The 21454-nt window shown below is 39.4% G+C and overlaps 2 protein-coding genes across 5 annotated transcripts; both read left to right on the top strand.

Annotated features, from left to right (window-relative positions):
* Positions 1-1976: 1976 nt before the first annotated feature.
* On the top strand, positions 1977-12470 carry nexn (nexilin (F actin binding protein)). 2 transcript variants are annotated; one of them, XM_063892169.1, is made up of 14 exons: positions 1977-2122; positions 3946-4393; positions 4511-4708; positions 6000-6084; positions 6182-6330; positions 7827-8027; positions 8119-8292; positions 8542-8730; positions 9420-9611; positions 10056-10250; positions 10419-10640; positions 10791-10979; positions 11103-11466; positions 11615-12470. In XM_063892169.1, the coding sequence occupies exons 2-14, from the start codon at positions 3992-3994 to the stop codon at positions 11626-11628; spliced, it is 2574 nt and encodes an 857-aa protein (XP_063748239.1). In that variant the 5' UTR covers positions 1977-2122; positions 3946-3991; the 3' UTR covers positions 11629-12470. The 2 variants fall into 2 exon arrangements, with proteins under 2 accessions (XP_063748239.1, XP_063748238.1); XM_063892168.1 differs by lacking the exon at positions 11615-12470 and having other exon boundaries at positions 11103-11486.
* Positions 12471-13436: 966 nt separating this feature from the next.
* Positions 13437-20536, top strand: mindy4 (MINDY lysine 48 deubiquitinase 4). Of its 3 annotated transcripts, none has more exons than XM_063890518.1 (18): positions 13437-13711; positions 14883-15002; positions 15086-15297; positions 15383-15638; positions 15739-15992; positions 16117-16175; positions 16261-16379; positions 16476-16592; positions 16696-16787; positions 16976-17077; positions 17281-17344; positions 17623-17688; positions 17766-17833; positions 17940-18003; positions 18277-18438; positions 19192-19372; positions 19542-19620; positions 19794-20536. In XM_063890518.1, the coding sequence occupies exons 1-18, from the start codon at positions 13652-13654 to the stop codon at positions 19840-19842; spliced, it is 2124 nt and encodes a 707-aa protein (XP_063746588.1). In that variant the 5' UTR covers positions 13437-13651; the 3' UTR covers positions 19843-20536. The 3 variants fall into 3 exon arrangements, with proteins under 3 accessions (XP_063746588.1, XP_063746589.1, XP_063746590.1); XM_063890519.1 differs by having other exon boundaries at positions 18280-18438; XM_063890520.1 differs by lacking the exons at positions 19542-19620; positions 19794-20536 and having other exon boundaries at positions 19196-19372.
* The last annotated feature ends 918 nt before the right edge of the window (positions 20537-21454 follow it).

The raw sequence follows: 21454 nt of genomic DNA on the forward strand, positions 1-21454 counted from the left end.
AAACATTTATAGGGGTGTCGGGGCAGAGCTGCAGCAGCTGAGGCTGAGGCCCGGTCTGACTCAGGTTAGCTGTCCTTACAGTGTTGATAAGTCCCCACAACTGTGGTGCTATTTAAAGCCGTCCCCTTGTTGTCCCTAATGCCCCGCAGGACACAGAACAGAGGAGGACGGAGCCCTTTTAGCCCGAGAGTTCACAGAACAGACCCCCACACAATGCATGCCTTAATCTGAGCAGGAAGTGAACAAATGACAGGGGGGAGAAGAGACCCTTCAAAACAATCAAAAGTCCATATGGTGCAGATACGGACACCCATTTCATGTTTATTCTTTATATTTAACTTTCATAAGGCTTGAGTTAAAAAAAACTCCAAACAAATACACCAACATAAAGTAGAAGTTCACGCTATCTTAAACTTACATTGGCTGAAGGTCTTAGTGTGCATCTGCTCTTATATTTATTTTGTTCAGATTTGTTGAATTGTGTGAATAACTGTCTAACTTTTTGCAAGTGATGAACTTGCAGTTGTATTTAAGTTCTTTCAACAAATGAATCCCCAATCTTTCCCATTTCTTTCTCTTCCAATCATGCTCTGGATCTCAGATTTCACAGCACAGTATTAGCCAAAGCTTCGGCCCTCTTGTTGGGGGGGGGATTTCCCTAAGCCTTACCACCCCTAACTGGACATAGTGAGCATTTCTGACATTTGTAACCCTCACTGTTTATCTTGACATTTACCTGTGGTTTCACATTATCATTCTTAAGCAAATCATATAATACAGTGTGCCAAACGAGTTTAAAAAAAAGTTTATGACAGCCTGATAAGAGAGGAGGTGTGCCACTTTGCAAATACATCTCTATAACATTCCTTGAATACTTGAACGGGGACTTTACCATGAATGTACTTGGTGGATTTTCTGCGTGCAGCCTTTTGGTCAATGAGTCAGCAGCTGTGCATGGAGCCATTAGAGCAGACAAAATGTGTCTGCTGCAGACTTTCTATTTACATCCACCCTGTGTTAGAGAACTGCTTTCTCATCTCAGTTCAAGTGAAGACTCAACCATCAGAACTCTGATAGGCTAATGCTGGGAGCCTATGTGTCCTTAAATGTGTGATAGAATTTATTCTGGATGACTAGATGTGCCAATATTTAAGTTGTCATTCAGCTCTTGGCGTGACAATATGCGCTCCAACTGCCATTGCAAACGTGACAGCAACATCTAAGGTAGGCGGGAAAAACAAAGGTCAAGCAGGTCTCCCTCTTAACTGATAAGTTAGGAATTTTGGCTCGAACAGGCCAACATGCAGATAATGATAATGTCTGACTGCAATTAGATGGTATCCCAAAAAGACCTGACCAGAATAGTGTCCAGTTTTTTTTTAAAGCCAGTCAAATCAGACATATATCAGACAGACAATGATATAAACAGAAATGATTGATGAAAGCAGGACAGGTAAGGGTATACACAACAGTTGTGAGACTTCGATCTGCACAAAACTTTCCAAAATGACACAATTAGTCCTCTAGCAAATCAACAACAAACAGATGGAAGTATGATGATCACTGTACTGACCCATACATTTAATAGTTTACACTTAAGAATAACATAAACACTTTTAAATGGTGTAATATGGTGATAATGAAACTATTAAAGCGATAGCACAGAATATAAACATGGTCAGTGCATTATAAACTCATTAACCAAAAACCTGGATACCTTTCAGTGACTCTGTACGATAAATGACTACAAATGAATCATTAAAACACAATAACAGGACCGATAATTGTCCGTACAAGATTGTGAGTGATTTTTAAAGGCAATTATTCGCACTATTTATGCAGCTGCGAGTGACTGCAAATGATCTGGACCAGGCCGTGTGTGTGCGCGCGTTCACGAGGCAACAGCTGAACCTCCAGCAGGCGTGCGCGGCATGCAGTATCCGGTAGAAAGTAACGGTACTTTTATGGAAAAGGCTCGCGGACACGCTACCAGCAGCCAGTGGAGTGTGTGCACGCGGTGGTCGCATCTCGGATTGTCTTGCGTTTTTACTTCGTGGCAAATATCGACCCAAAGGATTTCAAGAAAAAATCAAACACAGGAGGACGACAGCAATCTAAAGAGGTAAACTCCCATGCTTAATAAATTGGCTAGAAAAACTTGGTTTGTTAAACAATAATCTGTTCATCATGATGAGCAAGGTCAAAGCTATGAGTCAATTAAAAAAGTTGCCTTTAATGGATCATAGACTACTTCGTAATTTAGGCAGATACATCAGATAGCCCCTTGTTGTCAATCAACATGTGTTTGTTAGTTTAGATACAGGTGGTAGTGACCACTCATATCCACAATATGTGATCAGGCATTAATAAATAGACGATAAATATATCTGATGGACAGGTTTAGTTATAATAAGTTAACACATTACTCTAACTGTATATTTTCAAAGTATTTTCTATGACCCAAACTAATATACTGTGCCAGCTGAGTACAGAAATAGAATATTACCCCCCATACCAGAAAGTTTGTCCTTTACCTGGATTTTCTTGTAGTTTAGCGTTGATTTATGTGACATTGAGTCAGTCAAACATCAGATCAGAAGATTTATGAGCGAGCCTATTTTTGTTTTGATTTATATATATTTTTTGACATAGACAACAATTTCTCATCACCCCATCTCAGTCATACCATTTGAGTCTTAAATTTGTACACATTTGTCAGTCAGTCTCTCAACATTTACCTTCTTCTTACTGCTGAGATTGGGAGATGAGAGCAATTGATCATGATTAATAAGAAACCTTTCATAATGAACATTTAGAAACAAGTAATGAAATTAGATGTACTGGTTTCGATATACATTTGCATTTTTAATGTCATTCTCATTCAAAAAGCTTGGTCCCATTGGTCAAACAATACAATGCACCTCTTCACACTGTGCTAAACTAGACTAAATGGAAGAAACATGATATTAATATTCTAAATAATGTTGTAAAGATGGTGACTTTTGAGTCACAATGGCGTGGAAATGTTAATTTGATCACAGACAGTGGGCCCACTTCAAGGTTGTAAAAGAAATGTAAAAATCAATGTGATATTGACACTATCATCACACAAAAGGTATTTGAGGACACAGGTGAATGGAAACAGTTGCTAGTGTTGATGACTAACGGCCCAAACAGCCCTGGTTCATCCAGTTGTCTCTTTGTCTGGCTGTTTGGTCGAGGGTCTGTGGGGCGACATGTGGGTGCCACCTTGAGCTCTGTCCAACTGACTATCACTCTTCAGAAATAGCCATGATCACATGTCCTGGACCAAAAACTGGTCTATAAATAGAGGTCAAGCTTCTATTGCACTCTTTCTCAACATACTAGGAAGTGAAGCAGCTTTCTTTGCCCCTAACTTTGTAGTCAATAAATACCTGTGGCACATTTAAATCCCAACACTTGGAACATAATATTACAGAACTATAAATCAATGTAACAGTATAGGATCCGGCTTTTAAAAAAACAACTTCATAATGCAGTTTAAAATGGAATAAAAACATTGTAGTGCTAAAAAGGCTAACGAGACAATACGAATATGGATCAGTGAAGAACTTTCAAAGTTGTCATAACTTTTAAAAAGAAAGTTTATATTTTCTTCCATCTCGAATTATGCACAAATGAAGGCACTGACCGCTAACCCATTTTGGGTTTGAGACTAATGAATGCTCTTGGTAATCCCTACAATGAAATAATAAACACAATGTAGAATTTATCAACCAATGTTTTTCACATGTGTTCCTATGAAGTTTTTTTTGTCTTTTTGAAGACAGTTAGATTTTGCAAAGTGCAACAACAGAGTATTTAAGAAGACATACATCCCATAACGTACTTGTAAAGTGCAGATTGCCAATGAATCACTTGTACATATGGTTCATGCCTTCACTCTCTGTTTTTGCCTTGCAGGTAACATTAGAACAGTCTGTTTGTCAACTTGTCCTTGTGGTAAAACATGACTGAGGTGGCGCAGTTTGCGGCTGTGGACGGCCACGACATGGATGATGTCACAACTGAAAGTGAACTCAACATGAGCGATGCCGAAAACAAGGAAGCTGATGCAACACTTGAAGAAGATGACGTGGTGGTTGATGAAGAAGACACAGCCGAGGAGAAAAATGAGGAGACGTCGCTCACAGAAGAAAAAGAGCATTGCAACGTGACTGATGAAGAAATAAATGAGACAGATAAGACACATATAAATGGTGTGGATCTAAAAGAAAACAGCACAGCTGAGGAGAAGGAGGATAGCTCAGAAGCTGTTAATGGAGTAAAACAGGACACAGAGACAAAGGAGGATGCAGAATCTGACACAAATGAAGACCTGACTACTTCTGAATTGGACCTTAAAAAACAAGTGAGTGAGGAGTATTAAAATCATTAAGATTCATTTTTTTGCATGATGTGATACTTATCATACAAAGACTATTTTGCACAATTAATTTGATATTTCCTCTCAACTGATAAACCACAGAAACTCCTCCGATCCAGAAAGCGGGTTGCAAGAAGCTATGTGCCAAGCCTTAATAAAGAAAAGGGGGAAGTTACGGGCAAATTTGAGGCCATGCAGAAGGCCAGGGAGGAGCGCAGCAGGCAGAGGAACAAGGATGAGCAGCAGAAGAGGAAGGATCAATATGTCAAGGAGAGAGAGTGGAGCCGCAGAAAGCAGCAGGTCAAAGACATATAACCCCACTAACCTCCAACCGTGACCTGCATGGCATGATGAGGCATGAGGGGGTGACAAGGCTGCAAGTTTGAGTGAGAACTTACTGTTACACCACACACTGTTTCATAGAATTAACACAATTCATAAGTATGGTGTCATGTTTGTTCCACTTTGATTTGTGCTTGATTTCAAAAGAGAATTACAAAATATATTTAACCCTAATAATGTTCACAACCACTAAAGGACTGATTCTGCGTAATTGTAAACGCATGTTGTGCAACAGCCTTACGCTAAATGACATTCATTTTAAGTTAATTAACTTCCCGAATTGTACACATACCATGTATATACTATATACTATACCAATATCATAGGGGGAAAACAGTGGTGTATAAGTACTCAAAAAATTTGGCAACAAATGATTACTTTACTGTAAAAACACTTCTCAAATAATTTTAGCTACAAGCATAATTGGGCTAAGATTTGTCAAGTTGCATTGTGGGTAATGTAGGCTGCAGGTTAGGGCAACAGAGAACAATGCGTAAAGTGTCTGTCGTCTCAAATAAGTTCATTTTCTTTATAACCGGCCCCTCTTAAGGGACATTTTTTATAGAAAATATCTACTGCTAGGCCTCAAAGGTAATGACTTTTCTATCTTTTTTTTTTGTGTTAATTGCCAGCTCAATATTTTTGGGTTTGGACTTTTGTTTGAGCAAAGCACAATCCGACTATAATCTGGTCTTTTACGGACTATTGGTTTATCAACTAATCGTTAAACAATGGACAGATTTGTAAATAATATAAAATAAATAATTGTTAGAAATCGTCTAAAATTATAAATGTCTTTTTCAATTTAAGTAATATTAAGCCATTCAAATCAGATATTTTTAATTTCAAAACTGAAATATATTATTAAATATTTTAGTGACTGAGCAGCTATGTGTGAAAATGAAAGTGGAATTCCAGAGATTAATTCTAAATTAAGACAGTTTGTCTAGGGTTTACTGCAGTGAAATAAACAGTGATACGGTGTTACGAGTGGATTATCAGACAGGAAAACCTTCCTGTGTACAACTGTGCCAATGCTGGTCTGGCTTGAGCACCTGCGCTCATCTCCTGCTGGTGCAACAACACCAAGGACCAATCAGAGGCCCACCTGCAGGTCACATGACCCGGTTATTAGCAGGGATTAGGCTCTTGTTCTTGCTGGGACCAGCATGGCTCCTGAGGTTTGCAAAGGAGATGATCCCAGCTAAACTGTAACCTCACCACAACTCTTCCTCTGATCCGCCAACAGATAAAAGAACTACTCGCTTCCAGTGATGAGGAAGAGGAGGTGAAGCAAGTAAAGGTAGAAAAATCCTACGTCCCCAAAATCACAGGTAAGATACACAAAGGGAAAGAAAGATGGATAATCAGGGAGGAATTATGGAGGGAGAAGGCGCTAAAGGATTGTGTTGTGCTCTGTGTAATCCTCAGGTAGTGTGAAGGGGAAGTTTGCAGTAATGGAAAAACAAAGACAAGAGGGAGAAAGGAAGAAGATGGAAGGAGAGAGGAAGAAGAGGGAAGCCCAGGACAACATAGAAAAAGCCAAAATAAAGAAAGAACTGGCTAAGAAAGCAGCTGCGGTGAGTAGACTTGGCCTGAATTCTTTGACCTGCTGGGAGGTGGGACAACATGTCTAAATGGTTAAAGATTGCCTTACAGATGAGAATAGTATATTTGTATCTTAAATGATTCAGGTAATCCTCAGCTGCCACTCAGATAAGTGGCACTTGAGATCTAAACAGTTGGAAGAGCCCGACTATAGATCTTAAAATACCAGTAGCAATGTTGACATGAGCAGCAGGTTAACTTGTGGTAAATGGATTATAGTCATTATTATATCTTACTGTATAAGACTTCTGGTGAAAAGGGTTTAATGTGGATCAAATAAATAGTTCCAATTAGTCCAAAACAGACAAGACTTAACTACTTAACTACTATACCTTTAGACAGTGTGGTTCTTGGGAATGGTTATGTAATATTATTGTGCCAGAAAGGCTATTGAAGGCAATCACAGACTACTTCTTTTGCTCTAATGCTGCTACAGTACAGCGAGAACAAGGCTGTAGAAAAACGTGTTGAAGCACTATAGATTTGATTTGGCTTTTTGTTTTGAATATGTTTTAACAAATGTGAGATTTCCTTTTGAAGGTTTTGGAAGTGATTAGGGCTGTTGACAATCAATGTTTATAAATCATGGCTATGGTCCTAGTAATGCTGCAGACAAAATAATGACGTGTTTCCTCCAAAGCCTACAAATGGAATTTATTCTTATGGGTGACTCATCTACAAATACATTAAATAGAAAGCACTTTTGTGCATTATTTCTTACATCTGTTATGCACGGCAAATGACACCTCCATTCTTTAGTTTTTCTGCATTAGTGTTATGTAGTAATGGGTTATGTCTCATGATTAAAAGGATCCTGTTGAAGGAAGCACTGACTGTATGTTCTAGAAACAACTGGAACAGCAGTGCTGTCAGGTGTAGACAGCAAATGACTGGCAACTGTTTCCCACACCTCCCAGTGACCAAAGTAGCTCTAGACCTCCTTACTGTGACTAAATTAGACCCAGCTATCTTAGACTGACACCCAAACCCTGACCTACTGCAAATGGCGACATTAGGCCAATAGAGTTACCCCCTACCCACCCACATGCTTTTACTCCCAGCCTGTGTGTGTATTTGTGTGTGTAAGCACTGAGATTGACCTGAATGTGTTTTTTGAAAAGGTAATCTGATACATTACAGTATCCATATGTCAAAGAAACTCTAAAACAAGTAAGCAACTGTAAGTCATGCATCTAAATCCCTTCTTAAGTAGAAGCATTATCAAACAATTGTACATAAAAAGTATTACTATTTTTTGCTTATTCATTTTTAAAGAGATTAGGATTAAAAAGTAGCATACAGTAACATTGAAAAACTCAATTACAAGGATTAAAGTTATTTTTCTAAGGAACTAAACTGTTGCAAATGTAATCATCATATAATTTGGCAAATGTGTAACTTGTGTGTTACTCACCCACTGTGCTTTTGTAATAATTTGGGTATTCCCACATTACCAAACACCATTTAGGAAGGAGATGACTCAATCCTGGTACGAGTGGTTCCAGGGAAGGTATCTCGACCTCCGGGCAGAATCAAGATGAACTTTGAAGACATGGAGAAGAATCGAGAGGAGGAAATAACAAAGAAGGCAGAGGAAGAGAAGAAAAGACGTTACGATGAAAACAAACGCTCCTTCAGGGATGCCAAGCGGTGCTCGGTTGTTGAACAGGTAGGAATATGAACAGTATGTTGTTGTTTTTTAATAATAACTAGAGATTGTGGATCACATTTTAAAAAGTTTCACTTTTATTTTGATTTAGGAGGATGAGGAGAAGCCTTCAGAGAGGGCGCAGGTGGTTCCTGGAAAGCTGAAAATGACATTTGAGGAACTGGAGAAGGAAAGGCAGGAGCACAGGAAGAAGCAGGCCGAGGAGGAAGCCAAGCGCCGTCTGATAGAGGAGAAGAAAGCTTTCGAAGAGGCCAGGCTGGGAATGGTAACAAAACGACTTAATATAATGTCAATGTATAGCTGTACTAGTTTTATATGACAACAATCCCTTTGCAACACACCATATAAAGTTCCTTGCATCCAGATTCTGACAAGAAGCGTAATCAAAAAAAAATGTCAGTTCTGTGATGATAAACAAGTGTGGATTTACACCTCATAAACTTCCAAATATAAACTTGTTTTACCCTGAAGTAAATCTTGACATTTTGCTTTTTAAATGTTTGCTTGTTATCAGGGAGAAGATGAAGAGAATACTCAGGCAGTGCAGGAAGACAAGGAGGAGCACCGTCCTGGAAAACTAAGGTTGAGCTTTGAAGAGGTGGAAAGGCAGAGAGTGGAGGAAGAACGTAAGAAAGCAGAGGAGGAGTACAAGAGACGAATGGAGGAGGAGAGAAGAGCTTTCGCTGAAGCCAGGAAGAGCATGGTCAGTATGCGTTCCAGAGATACAATTCAGAATGAACACTTCTTAGATGATGAAAGTTCTCAGACAGTTCATTTTGAAAACATCTGGTGGTAATACCATCCACATGAAACTGTTCCCCAGATCTGATATTAATTAAAAAGAACTGTCACAGATTTAGGGGAAAAATACCTATTGGCTATATGAGAAATATGAGGAAATCGATAACACTTTTACATCTGTAAGCTTAATGTGTGGCAGCAGCCAGAATGATTAGCTTAGCACAAACACTCGAAACAGTTAGCCTGGCTCTAGCTCAAGACAAAACAATCTACTGTGACTTCTAAAGATTATTAGCTAAACCAAAGTTTTGAATTGGATTATGGGCTATATTAGACAATTTCTTGGACTGGAGAAGTAACTTCCTTGAATCTAAGCTGGTGGCATTGTGAAAAAAAACAAAAAAAACCCAAAATGAATATTGACTTAATGAGTGAGCTTTAGGGGAATTAGGTGGATTTTAAAAAAAAATGTGGGTTATGGATTCTTTTATTTTCATTGCTAACAGTTCTTAGTGGGAAAAAAAAAATCTGAAAAATAACAGTAGCCTCATTTTGAAAGAATAATTAAAACTAGCAAAATATAATCACACCATCAGCCATTCCTTATCTAAAGTAATACAACCTTACCTTGCTGCGCTCTCACTCTTGTAGCTCGTAGACGAAGATGACGAGGTGCTGATGGCCTTAGTGAACCTGGAGGGCAGTAAGCCTGGAAAGATTTGCGCCAGTTTTGAGGATCTGAAACGCCAGAGAAGAGAAGAAGAGCAGAAGAAAGCTGAGGAGGACGCCAAGAGGAGACTGGAAGAGGAGAAGAGGCTCTTTGCTGAGGCCCGTAAGAGCATGGTAAGTCAAAACAGTGTGATTTTCTTTTACTGATGATGATTAACAGAACAAGGTAGTTTCTGGTGCCTATGCTTCGACTTAATTTGCTGCTGCTAAGCTACTGCGCGGCTGAACTGTCCCTGGATACAGTTATATACACTAAATGCACGTCATGCATGTCATTATAAATAAATAGCAGCTTTGAACATAGCAATTTTGGTCTACATCACGCAGCCGCTTATTTTCACTTTTCCCACTGTCTAAATGTGATCTATTATTGGATTCTGGATGAGGATGAAGGTTTATATAATTCTGTGCTTGCTGGCTGTTTTGGCATTATTTATTATTGGATCAGTATTTAAACATGTATTTGTTGTTTTGCTCCGTTATGGATAAACAACTTGACACTGGTATTTCCCTACCACTCAGAAATATATTCCTTTGTGTTTACTTGTATGTGTATAGGTACTGGATGCAGAAGAAGGGATGGTGAAGAGTGAATCTCAGGAAGCACTGCACCCTAAAAGACTGGAGATGAACTTTGAAGAGCTACTGAAGGAGAAGGAGGAAGCTGAGAGGAGGCGCAAGGCAGATGAACGCAAAAGGAAAATGGAGCAGGAGAAGCAGGAATTTGAACAACTCAGACAAGAGATGGACAAGGTGAGTTTGAAACCGATGTGTGCAGACCACTGTAAAACTTTATCAGCCAATTATTGTTGACTTTACAGTACTAACATCTTCTGAAATCCTATGAATGCATACATGATATATCTTACTGCAACCACGAATGTAACCACATACTTAAATAAATTGCGTTCTATCTCACAGGACGAAGTGAACGAGAGCTCAGATGTTGTGAGCAAAGAGTATGAAGAACTAACCAAGCTCAAGCGGACTGGCTCTATCCAGGCCAAGAACCTCAAGTCCAAATTTGAGAAGATCAAGCAGTTGACTGAAGAGGATATTCAGAAAAAGATTGACATGGAGAGGGCACGGAGGAAGGCAGTTGATGATGAAATAAAAGAAAGAGAAAGTGAGAGGTTCCAGGAGGTAAGATTATACAGGGACTTTTCTAACAACAGATCAATAAGTCAAGAAGCCACAATTTGTTAAAAATTAACACAAAAAAGTGTCCCTCATTCATTTTTTTCATATCAACACGGGATATGTTCAGAATCACATTGGATAACTGTTTTTTAGGAGGATGAAGGAGGAGAATCATCTGCAGTGAAGGTCGATGAGTCACCATTCAAACAGAAAGTGGATATGAAGGCCAGATTCCAACAAATGGCCAAAGCCAGAGAAGACGAGGAGAAAAGGAGGATAGAGGAGCAGAAGCTGCAGAGGATGCAGTTTGAGCAGCAAGAGATCGATGCGGCCCTCCAAAAAGTAAAGTTTGGAACATTAATGAACATATATGCAAAATGATTTTCTTATTCGTGTGAACAAAGCAAGAGATTTGTTGAAGTTGCTTTGACTTTGACACCAATGTTTTTATTGTTCGGTGTGCAGAAGAAGGAGGATGATGTGGAGGAGGAGGGCAGCATCATTAATGGCTCTGCGGCTTATGAAGATGAGGAGGATCACGCCAGATCGGGGGCTCCTTGGTTTAAAAAGCCTCTTAAAAACCAATCAGTGGTGGACTCTGAGCCAGTTCGGTTCACCGTTAAGATCACCGGGGAGCCCAAGCCGGAGGTGACCTGGTGGTTTGAGGGAGAGATGCTCCAGGACTGTGAGGACTATCAGTATATAGAGAGAGGGGAGACGTTCTGCCTCTACCTGCCGGAGACCTTCCCTGAGGACGAGGGAGAGTACATGTGCAAGGCTGTGAACAGCAGAGGCACAGCAGCAAGTACCTGCATCCTCACAATAGAAAGTAAGACCACCTTGGTGTGACTGCATGCCTGCATGAAACCTCATATCTGGATTCCAACTCCTTTCTTTAAAGTGGATCGCATGCTCCTCTGTGAACTCCGTGAACTCAGACAGATGTGGATAACTGCTCTTCTGTTTCTTTTTTGCAGCTTATGACTACTGATGCCCTTCCATGTTCTGGAAACTTTCCCTGTTGTCTCTCAATCCTTTTGTAAAACTTTGTCCCTCATAGTGCGGTCAAACAGCAGAGGGAAAGGAATAGCAGTATGCTTGGCATTCCTAAAGGAGGGATACACAACACAAAAAAAGCGACATGTTGTTTACGTTTGTAAAGCTGCACTCCCTGTAGAGTAGGATGATACTTGTGCCAAAAACAGACACGATTCTTGTTCCCATGTCAAGGGTAATCTTTGCTGCGAGGCTCTTACAATATTTATAAGATCCAGGAATTTTAAAGTATCATAGTATTGCATTGTAAATATCACACTTTATAGTACATCCATGCAAACATTGTGTTTGAGGCATTGAAATGTAAGATGTTCTTCTGTAAGAATTTTAAAGGACAAGGTACGGGAAAATCAGTAAAAATAATTTGGCTTAGATGTTGTACTACAACTTCATCAAAACTAATACGTTTTCTGTACTCTGTCATATTAGTGGACACATGGAAAACCACAGTGAAGAACTACTGACAATGATATTGATGAGACAAACTAATGAGAACTCATGTTTATCCTGATTGTGTTTAAACTCTTTAGGTCCAGTTTGAATGTTTTTAAATTGCAGCATCTTAAAAAAAAAATTTATATCTTGATTTTTCATGCACCAACCCCTTTTTTCTTTTTGAGTCTGATGTAACCCTTGATACAGTTGTCATAAATCAGTTGTGCTTGACAGTAGGTAACCGTTTTATGGTTTGATAATTAAAAATGAATATGCTAGTCTGAATCTTTGTCATATAATATTAATTCAAATGTTTTAATAAAATTAACAGAAATATCAGAATGTGTGTGGTGTCTTTTCCTGTTGCATGGGGAAGACTTGGACAAGTGCTTCCCTGATGCCTGTGCTGTTGTAATTTATAAGTGAGTATAGCCCAGGTATCCATCAATTTATTTTCTAGATTTGGAAGTGGCCAAAATTGAAATTGATTGTCATGCAACTGGGACTAGCTATGTGTATATGAATATATAACTGGAATTCAAATTTGTGTCCCTTTTTTATAGGCAAAGTGGTAAGATAATATTAAGTTTTACTCTTGTGTTAGTCATCAAATTGATTTTGCTCATATGATATATAATATTTTTTCTCAAATTCCAACAGAAGAAGTTGCTTTACACTAGAGGTGACAATGTTTATACACTCCGGTAAATCCAGCGTCCACTTCGGACAACCCGGTGCCAGCCCCCACGATGTTAGCGTTGCGCATATCCTATGCTATGTAGAGGCCTGTAAAAACTGCCTTCAAAATAAAACTCTTACTCTTACTGGTCAATAACAAATATACCTTAAACATACCTAAAATATGTTGGAGCTCAAATAAAGAAACATGTACTAAATGAAATCAATAATAATTTACTACTTATTATAACTGAATGAATACGTTCTCAAATTCAAAACTTAAGGTTACATTTATGAAGACATATCTGATCATGAAAATTGAACTTTCCATTTCCACTGGGTGAGTAATCACAATTGATGTTGATAAAAGGCCACCTCAGAAAGTCACTCAGAGAATATCAGGACATTCTGATGTACATTTTCAAAATAATGCACCTTCGAAATATCGTATATGCGCTATTATCCCTCTGTTTTTGGAAAGAAACTAAATCAGCACTGAGGGCGCTGTGTCCGAATCACTGGACACTGTAGTTAACTAGCTCCAGCAGATGGCAGTAATGCGACATGAAGGATGTGAGCTACCCTAAAATATAAACGAAGAAGAATAAGACCTATTGCGCATGGCATCACCATGACAACGTACATTGCCATACAACTGATGTGAAAGACCAGCGCAGTTGTTTCACCAATCTGTAGCTCATTTGGACGGTCTCCTAAAGGTCCAGGTTGTGGCTACACCACACACCCTTGATGTAGTTCACTAGACGGCCAGCTAAAGGCTACTGTCCGAGGAACTGAGTATTTGTGTCAGAAGAAGGCCATTACAGCGGGACACATTCATCACTATGGTCGTTTCAGCTGAAGAGGTGGCTTCGTCCGTTGTACGAGAGTATCTGAACCGAAAGGTGAGCTGGGTAGTAACGTTAACAGTGAGCTGGTGAACGGGCTCAGGATGTAAACAGTTACCAGCGCTAGCTAGCTAGTTAGCCCAAAGCGGTGCTACAGTTAAGACGGGCGACTCCTCGTTATCTGTGCGACAAACTTTAGACTGAGGTTCAACTCTGAAACCAGATTCTGCTGTCAGAAGCGACACAGCAGTGACTTGCTGGATGACTTGCCATGGTCAGTACAGTACATGGCGATCGGCCCCCATCTGGAATGCTGTTTCACCTCGAAAATAAAACTACTAGGGATATGTTTATGGCTTTTCATGCAACCACAATAATATGAGTTTTACCTTGCACATCGGGGATGCTTCCTTGCTTTATTGTGTGTGTTGACTAACCCTATTAAACACCAAAGTCATTCAACAACACAACAAGCCAACCCATTACGCAGCGGTTCGACCATCCACTCTGTTCAGCACCTGTATGTAACATTACAGTGTTGGTCCAGAGCGACTGGTGGCTTTCATACAGCCTACACTTAAAGCTAGAGTTTGTAGCCTTAATTTAAGAAGTTTGCAGAATATATTGAAATTATCCGATTAAAATACCATTAAAGCGACTTTCCAATGGAAGTAGCTAACCGTTCTTGCTCAAAGTCGCTAAAACTTGAAAAAAATAGCCAAGGTGGTAACAGTGACAATCCGTTTCTTCAGGCCCCCATCGCCAACACCAAAAAATAAATCCAATAGAAAAGTACACTGAGCATGAAGACCATCAGCAACTAACAGGGCTATTTCTTGTACTCACTGCTGTCGAGCTAGCAGCTTGTGAATGACGCCGGTCACGTGCAGTGAGTGCGCGCAGACAGATATGTCAGATAGTTTGGCACGTATAGGCTTCATGATTGGACACACTTATTACAGCCATGCCACAACCACATATGCCTACGTTTTAATATTTAATAATTGCCGTCGGGTCGTAAAGAGAATTAAAAAAAACTGTTTTGGGAGAAGATTAAACCACCAAATATTTAAAAGTATTAATTTATTTAGATAGACTTTTCTTTTAGCGGGCTTATTGAGGTTGCCCTGTCCATAACAACACAATGGCTTTGCTGTTTCCTCCTTTTTCTTTCTTTCTAGTACTTATAGTCTCATATAGTATAATGTAAAACTCTTTTGATGCGCAGGGGCTCAAGAGGACGATTGCCTGCATGGACGAAGAATATCCTCGCACAAAGGCCAGTATTAACAACAGATCACATCTGAGGCAGATTCTACACATGGAGGGGCTCTATCGAAATAATAAAGTAAGTTTTGCAGCTGGATATTGGCTGCTGTGATGTGGATTACATAAAGAACAAGTGTGTTGCTAACTTCTCTGTTGTTGCAGGTTCAGAACACCCCCTTGAAAACATTACTCGAGATTATTGTCAAGCATCATATTGAGGGGCAGGACAAGACCCCCAGCAATGAAAGTTATCCCCGTCAGTCTGATCAAGCTAAGAGCTGGATTTCTAATTCTCCTGCAGAAACAGCGATGAATGACACAAAAACAGATGAGAGCACAACGGCTTTTGTTATTGGGAAACACAACAAATTAAGGTATTTCACAAGTTTAGTTTTGATCATTATTTTGCCTTTAAAAAAATAAATAAGTTTAAACAAATGTGATTTATCTCTCTTACAGATCTGATATAGGAGACTTCCGCCCTTCTCAACTTGAAACAGACCCACTGTCCAGCCAATATCAAACAGGTTTCTGGGCCTATGACTTAGAAGAACAAAAAGACCAGCCACTGAGGGCTTCCCTCCACGACAATGAACGCCTCACCAGAGCTGAAACTGAGAAAAAGCTTTCCATGATTACTGAGAGCACCCAAAGGAACAGAAGTAATCGAATTAGACGTGGAATGATGGCTGGACCAATAGCTAGCACAGCTCAGGTGCTGGACTACTGATGCAGAATACAATGTGTTCATCCCATACTCATCACATTACTCATATTCATAACATTTGTCATTAATTATGTTTTTTTTCTTTCAGGAATCAAACAAAAAAAGGCAGACTCGAAAGCTTGAAGGGTCCCAGCCGCTGCTAAAAAGAGATGAAGACAACAGGCAGTGTAAGGACGGGGTTTTAGTGGCGGGCAAACGTCAAAAAAGCCCAGAAAGCAGCCAAACACAAATACGCTCAGCTAACTGTGTTGAAGGGCAATGGGAGATGTGGAGTGAACCCGAAAGACTGCAGAGGGAGAACAGCTTTGACAAAGCTCAACAAGACGTACGGAAGACTACAAAGTAAATAGCTTTAAGCTGCTAACAGTAGTGATTCTGTTGATACTTCTCTGTGGATTTGTTATACTGTTTACGTTGTTTCCTATCACGTTCATCATAAGTTACCTACCTTGTGTCTGTTTCTCAGAGTGAAGTCTTTGTCCAGTCCAACTGTGGCAGATTTGGATGTGTCTGAGATGGTTTTAGGTCAGTACTCTGAAAAAAGAGGCTGTGTTTTGTATTTGTTACCTCATATTTGTGGAAGCTGATGGTGTTGTTAATCGAATTCCAGATGACATTGATGATGATGATGATGATGACGATCTGGGAGAACTCTCCAAAGTGTCCTTTCAGCGGACTGTCCCAGAGCACAGCCATGCAGGCCACCCCATGGACCAACACACCGCCATGGTTTGTGATTTACACCAGCAGTACTGAAAAATGCTGTGGAGTTTCTGTGGTTGCCTTTGATTTTCGGTTTATTTGCTGTTGTTGTTTTTTTCCCAGGAATTGAAAGCTGTTCTTCTGGGTACCAGCCTAAATTGTTTCAGTGTTGAATGGAGAAATCAGGGTCTCACGTTCTCAGAAACACATGATCTGAGATACGGAATCGTGCAGAAAAAGGTTGGCTTCAATGTTCCATCCCACTGCAATAATGTACAAAAAACGGATTTCCATATGATTTATTGATTTGCGGTATTATGCTCTCTGTTTATTTATTTTCTAGGGTGGTCCTTGTGGAGTTCTGGCATCCTTCCAAGCCTTTGTTCTAAAGAAACTGCTGTTTGAATACACTGAAAGCAGTAGTATAGGCCTTCAGTACGTCACTCTTCAAATCACAGCTTTGATCCTCAATGTTAACCTCTGAATGCCCTGCTGTAATCACACAGATGCTTTTTCACATCAAGGCATGCTTTGTAGCCTATGTTAAGTACTAAGTATCTGCATTTAACTGTATTACCACACCACACTAACTGCTTTCTACTCAAATGCCACTTTGTTCTCAGGAGGTTAAGACCTTCTAATTCTACCAGAAGAAAGTGTCTTGTTTTAGCGACTGCGGAAATACTTTGGAGGGCTGGCGAGGAAAACCAAGCTACGATTGCAATGTAAGATTGCACTTAATCTTCTACTTCCAGACCAATACTAAAGCACCTCATTAAAGGAATGTAATTAGTTTTAATGCATGTGGATACTGGCTTATGTGTTGAAGGTCTGGCTTTGATCACAATACCTCTGGTAGCCAATAGTTCACTTCCTGACAAACTTGTTGATCTCAGAAATCCCCTACCTCTATTTTCTTTAAAAACAGAAATTCAGGAAGAAATCACTTCACCCCAGCAGGATACTACAAATCTGAAGGAGTGCTTGAAAAGGTATAGAGATGCCACTGCATACACACCTGCTCTTATGAGTATAGTAAAGTCATATTTAAAAGTATTCAATATTTTTACTCTACATGATACAAACCTTGCTTAACAGAACTTCAATGAGACCTTTTGAATAGGTTGAAATTGTGAATTATTACTATATCTAACATTTATTTGGAAGGAACTGAATTGTGTGAAATAAACAAAGTAAAGCTGTGTTGATACTCTTTCAATTTACAAAATGAAATTTGCTGTGGCGGTTTTATAACTACCTTTCGTTTCAGATAACATGTTTCACTGTGGATAACTTCATGGACCTGCAGTCCCTTCTGGAGCGGCACATTGATCAGGTGAGAAACCTAAATATTGACTTCCTCAGTTTAATTTCAACTGTCAACTTTTTCGCCATAACCTCTTTTTTCCACAGTTTGAGACTGGGGCGTTAGGATGCCTTCTGCTCAGCATATCTGCTGTCCTCTCTCGAACCGTTGAAAAGTATGTTGTGCCTTTTATTGCTCTATGACCTGAACAAACTCTGAAGTATGAATCAGTATAAGCGGGATGAAGAAACATCACTTTTTTCTCTTAATTCTTTCTCTAGAGTAAGAGAGGATATGGACGTGCACACTAACACACTCATTGGAGCCCATGGCTACTGCACACAGGTTTGATATAACCCCTTACTACAGATTGCAGGATAATATTTAGAGCATTGAGGATTCTTTTTGTTAGTTTGTGATTCAGCATTGCAATTTATATCAAACAATAAAGGTGCATGAATGGAACTTGATGAAATTAGTTTAGGAACATTGGTATAAACATTGTGTAAAGCAAAGGGATCTCTGAGTAACACAAACAAACATGGCAGTAAGCAATACTGCTAACTGCTGTTTGCACAAAATACATTGTGATTATTAAGTTGCTTTGTGTTTCACCAGGAGCTGGTGAATCTGTTGCTCTGCGGCAGGGCAGTTTCTAATGTCTTTGACAATGACATTGAGCTGGATTCAGGCAATGGCAACATGACTCTACTGAAGGGAGTCAAAGACCACTGTGACGTGGGCCTGCTGTCCCTGTTTGAACACTATAACATCTGCAAGGTGAGTGACTTTGGCAGCCGACTCTTTGGTCACCCTGCCACTGAAAGATCAGATACTAGTCAGATTCAAGTTATAACACAAGACCTCAGGGGGCATTCTTTGCTGTAATTATGGGCACATCTGTGCCATCAGAAGCACAGATGCGCCCATAATAACAGCAAAGAATGTTCTAAAGGCTATTATGGGATTTAGTTGATAGTTAACAACACATACACTGCCTGAAAGTGTTTATTCTAAATACGTCGCACACACGAAAATAGGATAACTAAAGAAAAATGGGGAGAAGGCTCTCTGGATATCAAGCTGTGGCATATTAAAGTCAATCGACCGAGTGGTGTACATGGAGACTCTCGTTATGGGATCGCTTTAACCACAATTGTTGTTTTTTTTGGCGTCGGACCTTAAATAGTGGAGGAGGTAGAGCTTTAAACTGTACAGTATACAAACTTGTATAATGGACCTTGCCAAAAATAAAAATATTCAAAGTTTTTCTACAATCTTTAACATACAGATAACAAACCACTGTTCTGTTCCTTTTACACAATGGCAATCTGTGTCTACTTTGAAGTGCATCACGAGGCATGCATAAACAAATACCCTGACCCTGTTTATGTTTTACTCCTGTCTCATAATCACATGCAAGGAATGTTTTTACAAGTAGAAAAAATAATGTAAATGATTGATGGATGATTGCCATTTAGCTGAGAGTCCTGGACTTAATATATGCCTATGCTGTGTTTGTCTCTATCTAAGGTAGGAGCTTACCTAAAGACTCCCCGTTACCCTATTTGGGTGGTGTGCAGTGAAAGCCACTTCAGCGTGCTGTTTGGCCTGCAGAGGGAGCTGTTGACCGACCAGGACAAGGGCCTGGAGTTTGACCTCTACTATTATGATGGACTGGCCAATCAACAGGAGGAGATCCGCCTCACTGTCTGTATGTGTCATCACTATTTTTCACTGCACATCCCCTCACACCAGTGAATGAGCCTCCTCACTTCCTCACATATATGTTCTTCTGCCAATCTATATGGTCAGGGTCAATGAGCAGTGTTGACTTATTGGTAATGATGCATCCATCAAGTGTCTCTAATTTGGATTTTCAGTTGTTGGCAAATCGTCCCTAAGCGATCAAGATGTGGACACTGATCTCATCCCTCCGCTGGAGCACTGCATCCGAACAAGGTAGGGATGTTTATGCATTTCCAGCACACAGACAACCATGTGCCAACAGATTTTCTACAAATCCTCAAAACAACTATACAATGTGCTTATCAAATTCCTTGACGTTGTAAAGAATCATGCAGTAAGCACCTGGGTCAGCTCTTAAGGCCTTAACCGATTTCTTTTCGTTTCAGGTGGAAAGATGCATTCGTCAATTGGAACGACACAGAGCCTATTCTCTGATGCTTTGATCGTATCAATCATCCACCGACAAGAAACCTTATGCATTATCAATAGAGATTTTCATACATTTTATGATGTTTTCTTCATATTTATCTTTTTATTATTATAACCATTGTTTGGTTGTGAGAAACATGTTGTGCCATTTGTTTACATGATGGTCTGGATGTTATATACTGTATCACACTATGTATGTACATCTGAGAGCATTTGAAAGAGTGCAATTAAAAAAAAAAAGGGTTGCTGTTAGATAGTGCATCTTACAGCTGTTGACCTCAGTGGCCTTTACTCTTGTTGTCCTTATTTTAAACTTCATAGGGAAGAGCTCCCTGCTCATTAGAAAATAACTTAATATGTGAGTTTTAATCAAGATCAGTTGAAAATGAACTTTCACATCATGTCTTAACTTGTTACTCACTGTATTATCTTCCAGTTAGAATGTGTAATAGCCTAAAATCTAATTGCCTTTTATTATGTGCATGCTTTAAATGAAATAATCTGTTGGGTTGTACTGTTTTTGTTTTTTTCAATGCTTCATTTCTATTCTGATGTGTTGTCAGGAGAGTAAATTAAATAAATATGGACGGGCATTTGTGTTTGTTAAAGAGAGTGAATATTATATTACATTGCCTCAATGAGTTTCCACTTTTGAAAACCTCATGTGGAACAGAAAATAAAATGGTGGTTCTGTGTTTCATTTGTATACACCTTTTTTGTGAATCTGCTTTTTAAAGATCAAAAACTACTGTTATTTATCCTACAGTAAATATAAACTGTATATGTTTGGTAAAAGACTGAAGTAACAGAGCATACTGTAGTAAAAATGTTAAGCTAAAAACGTGACTCCTTCTGAACACTGACCCATTCAGGTTTTGCAAAATGAATTTTTTTAAAAGGAGAATAATTCTTACAGGCATTGAATGTAACTTGTCAAAATAAATGTATTCTAACTGACTTAAATGACTTGATGCATGAGGGTAGTGTTAAGGAGATTGCAGCTTGTGTAATGAACCTTAAGCAAATCTGTTCTTTAAAACAAGTTAAACTGTCAGTCAAATGTAAATGAGGCCTCAGTTATGATGCACGACGTATACAATAGTGCTCGATGGCCAGAGATATACCACCCCTTTGAGCATTTGAAGCATTTATTTTTACCTCATTTGATAAATTAACATTTTAATCATGTTTACACACACAAAATATAACTAACTCGAAGCTAATTGTAAATTAACTCAACTGTCACATGCAAATACAAATTCAACTGAAAGATGCCTTGCAGTTAATCGGTGCAGTTATGTTTCAGCCACAGCAGGCATCAGAGCACACAGTGTGGGGCATGCAGAGGGGGTGGCAGGGAGACCCATGCCAACACCTCCAGCGCATGGGATCAAAGACGCTGCAGCTGTCACACAGACAGAGTTGCAGGAACTCACTTCCCATCAAACTGTCTTGTGCAACGTGGACCAGAGTCCACACCGGATCAGAGTGGGGATAAAACATATCCAAAACATATTTTCAACGACAAACAAGGAAACAATAGAAGCTGCTGTCTTTATTAAACCTGTCAAAGTCAATCAAATCCATGACATTTACATTTCCCTTCAGTGGAACTGCT

This window comes from Eleginops maclovinus, chromosome 9, assembly GCF_036324505.1.
Source record: "Eleginops maclovinus isolate JMC-PN-2008 ecotype Puerto Natales chromosome 9, JC_Emac_rtc_rv5, whole genome shotgun sequence".
NCBI classification, from domain to species: Eukaryota; Metazoa; Chordata; class Actinopteri; order Perciformes; family Eleginopidae; genus Eleginops; species Eleginops maclovinus.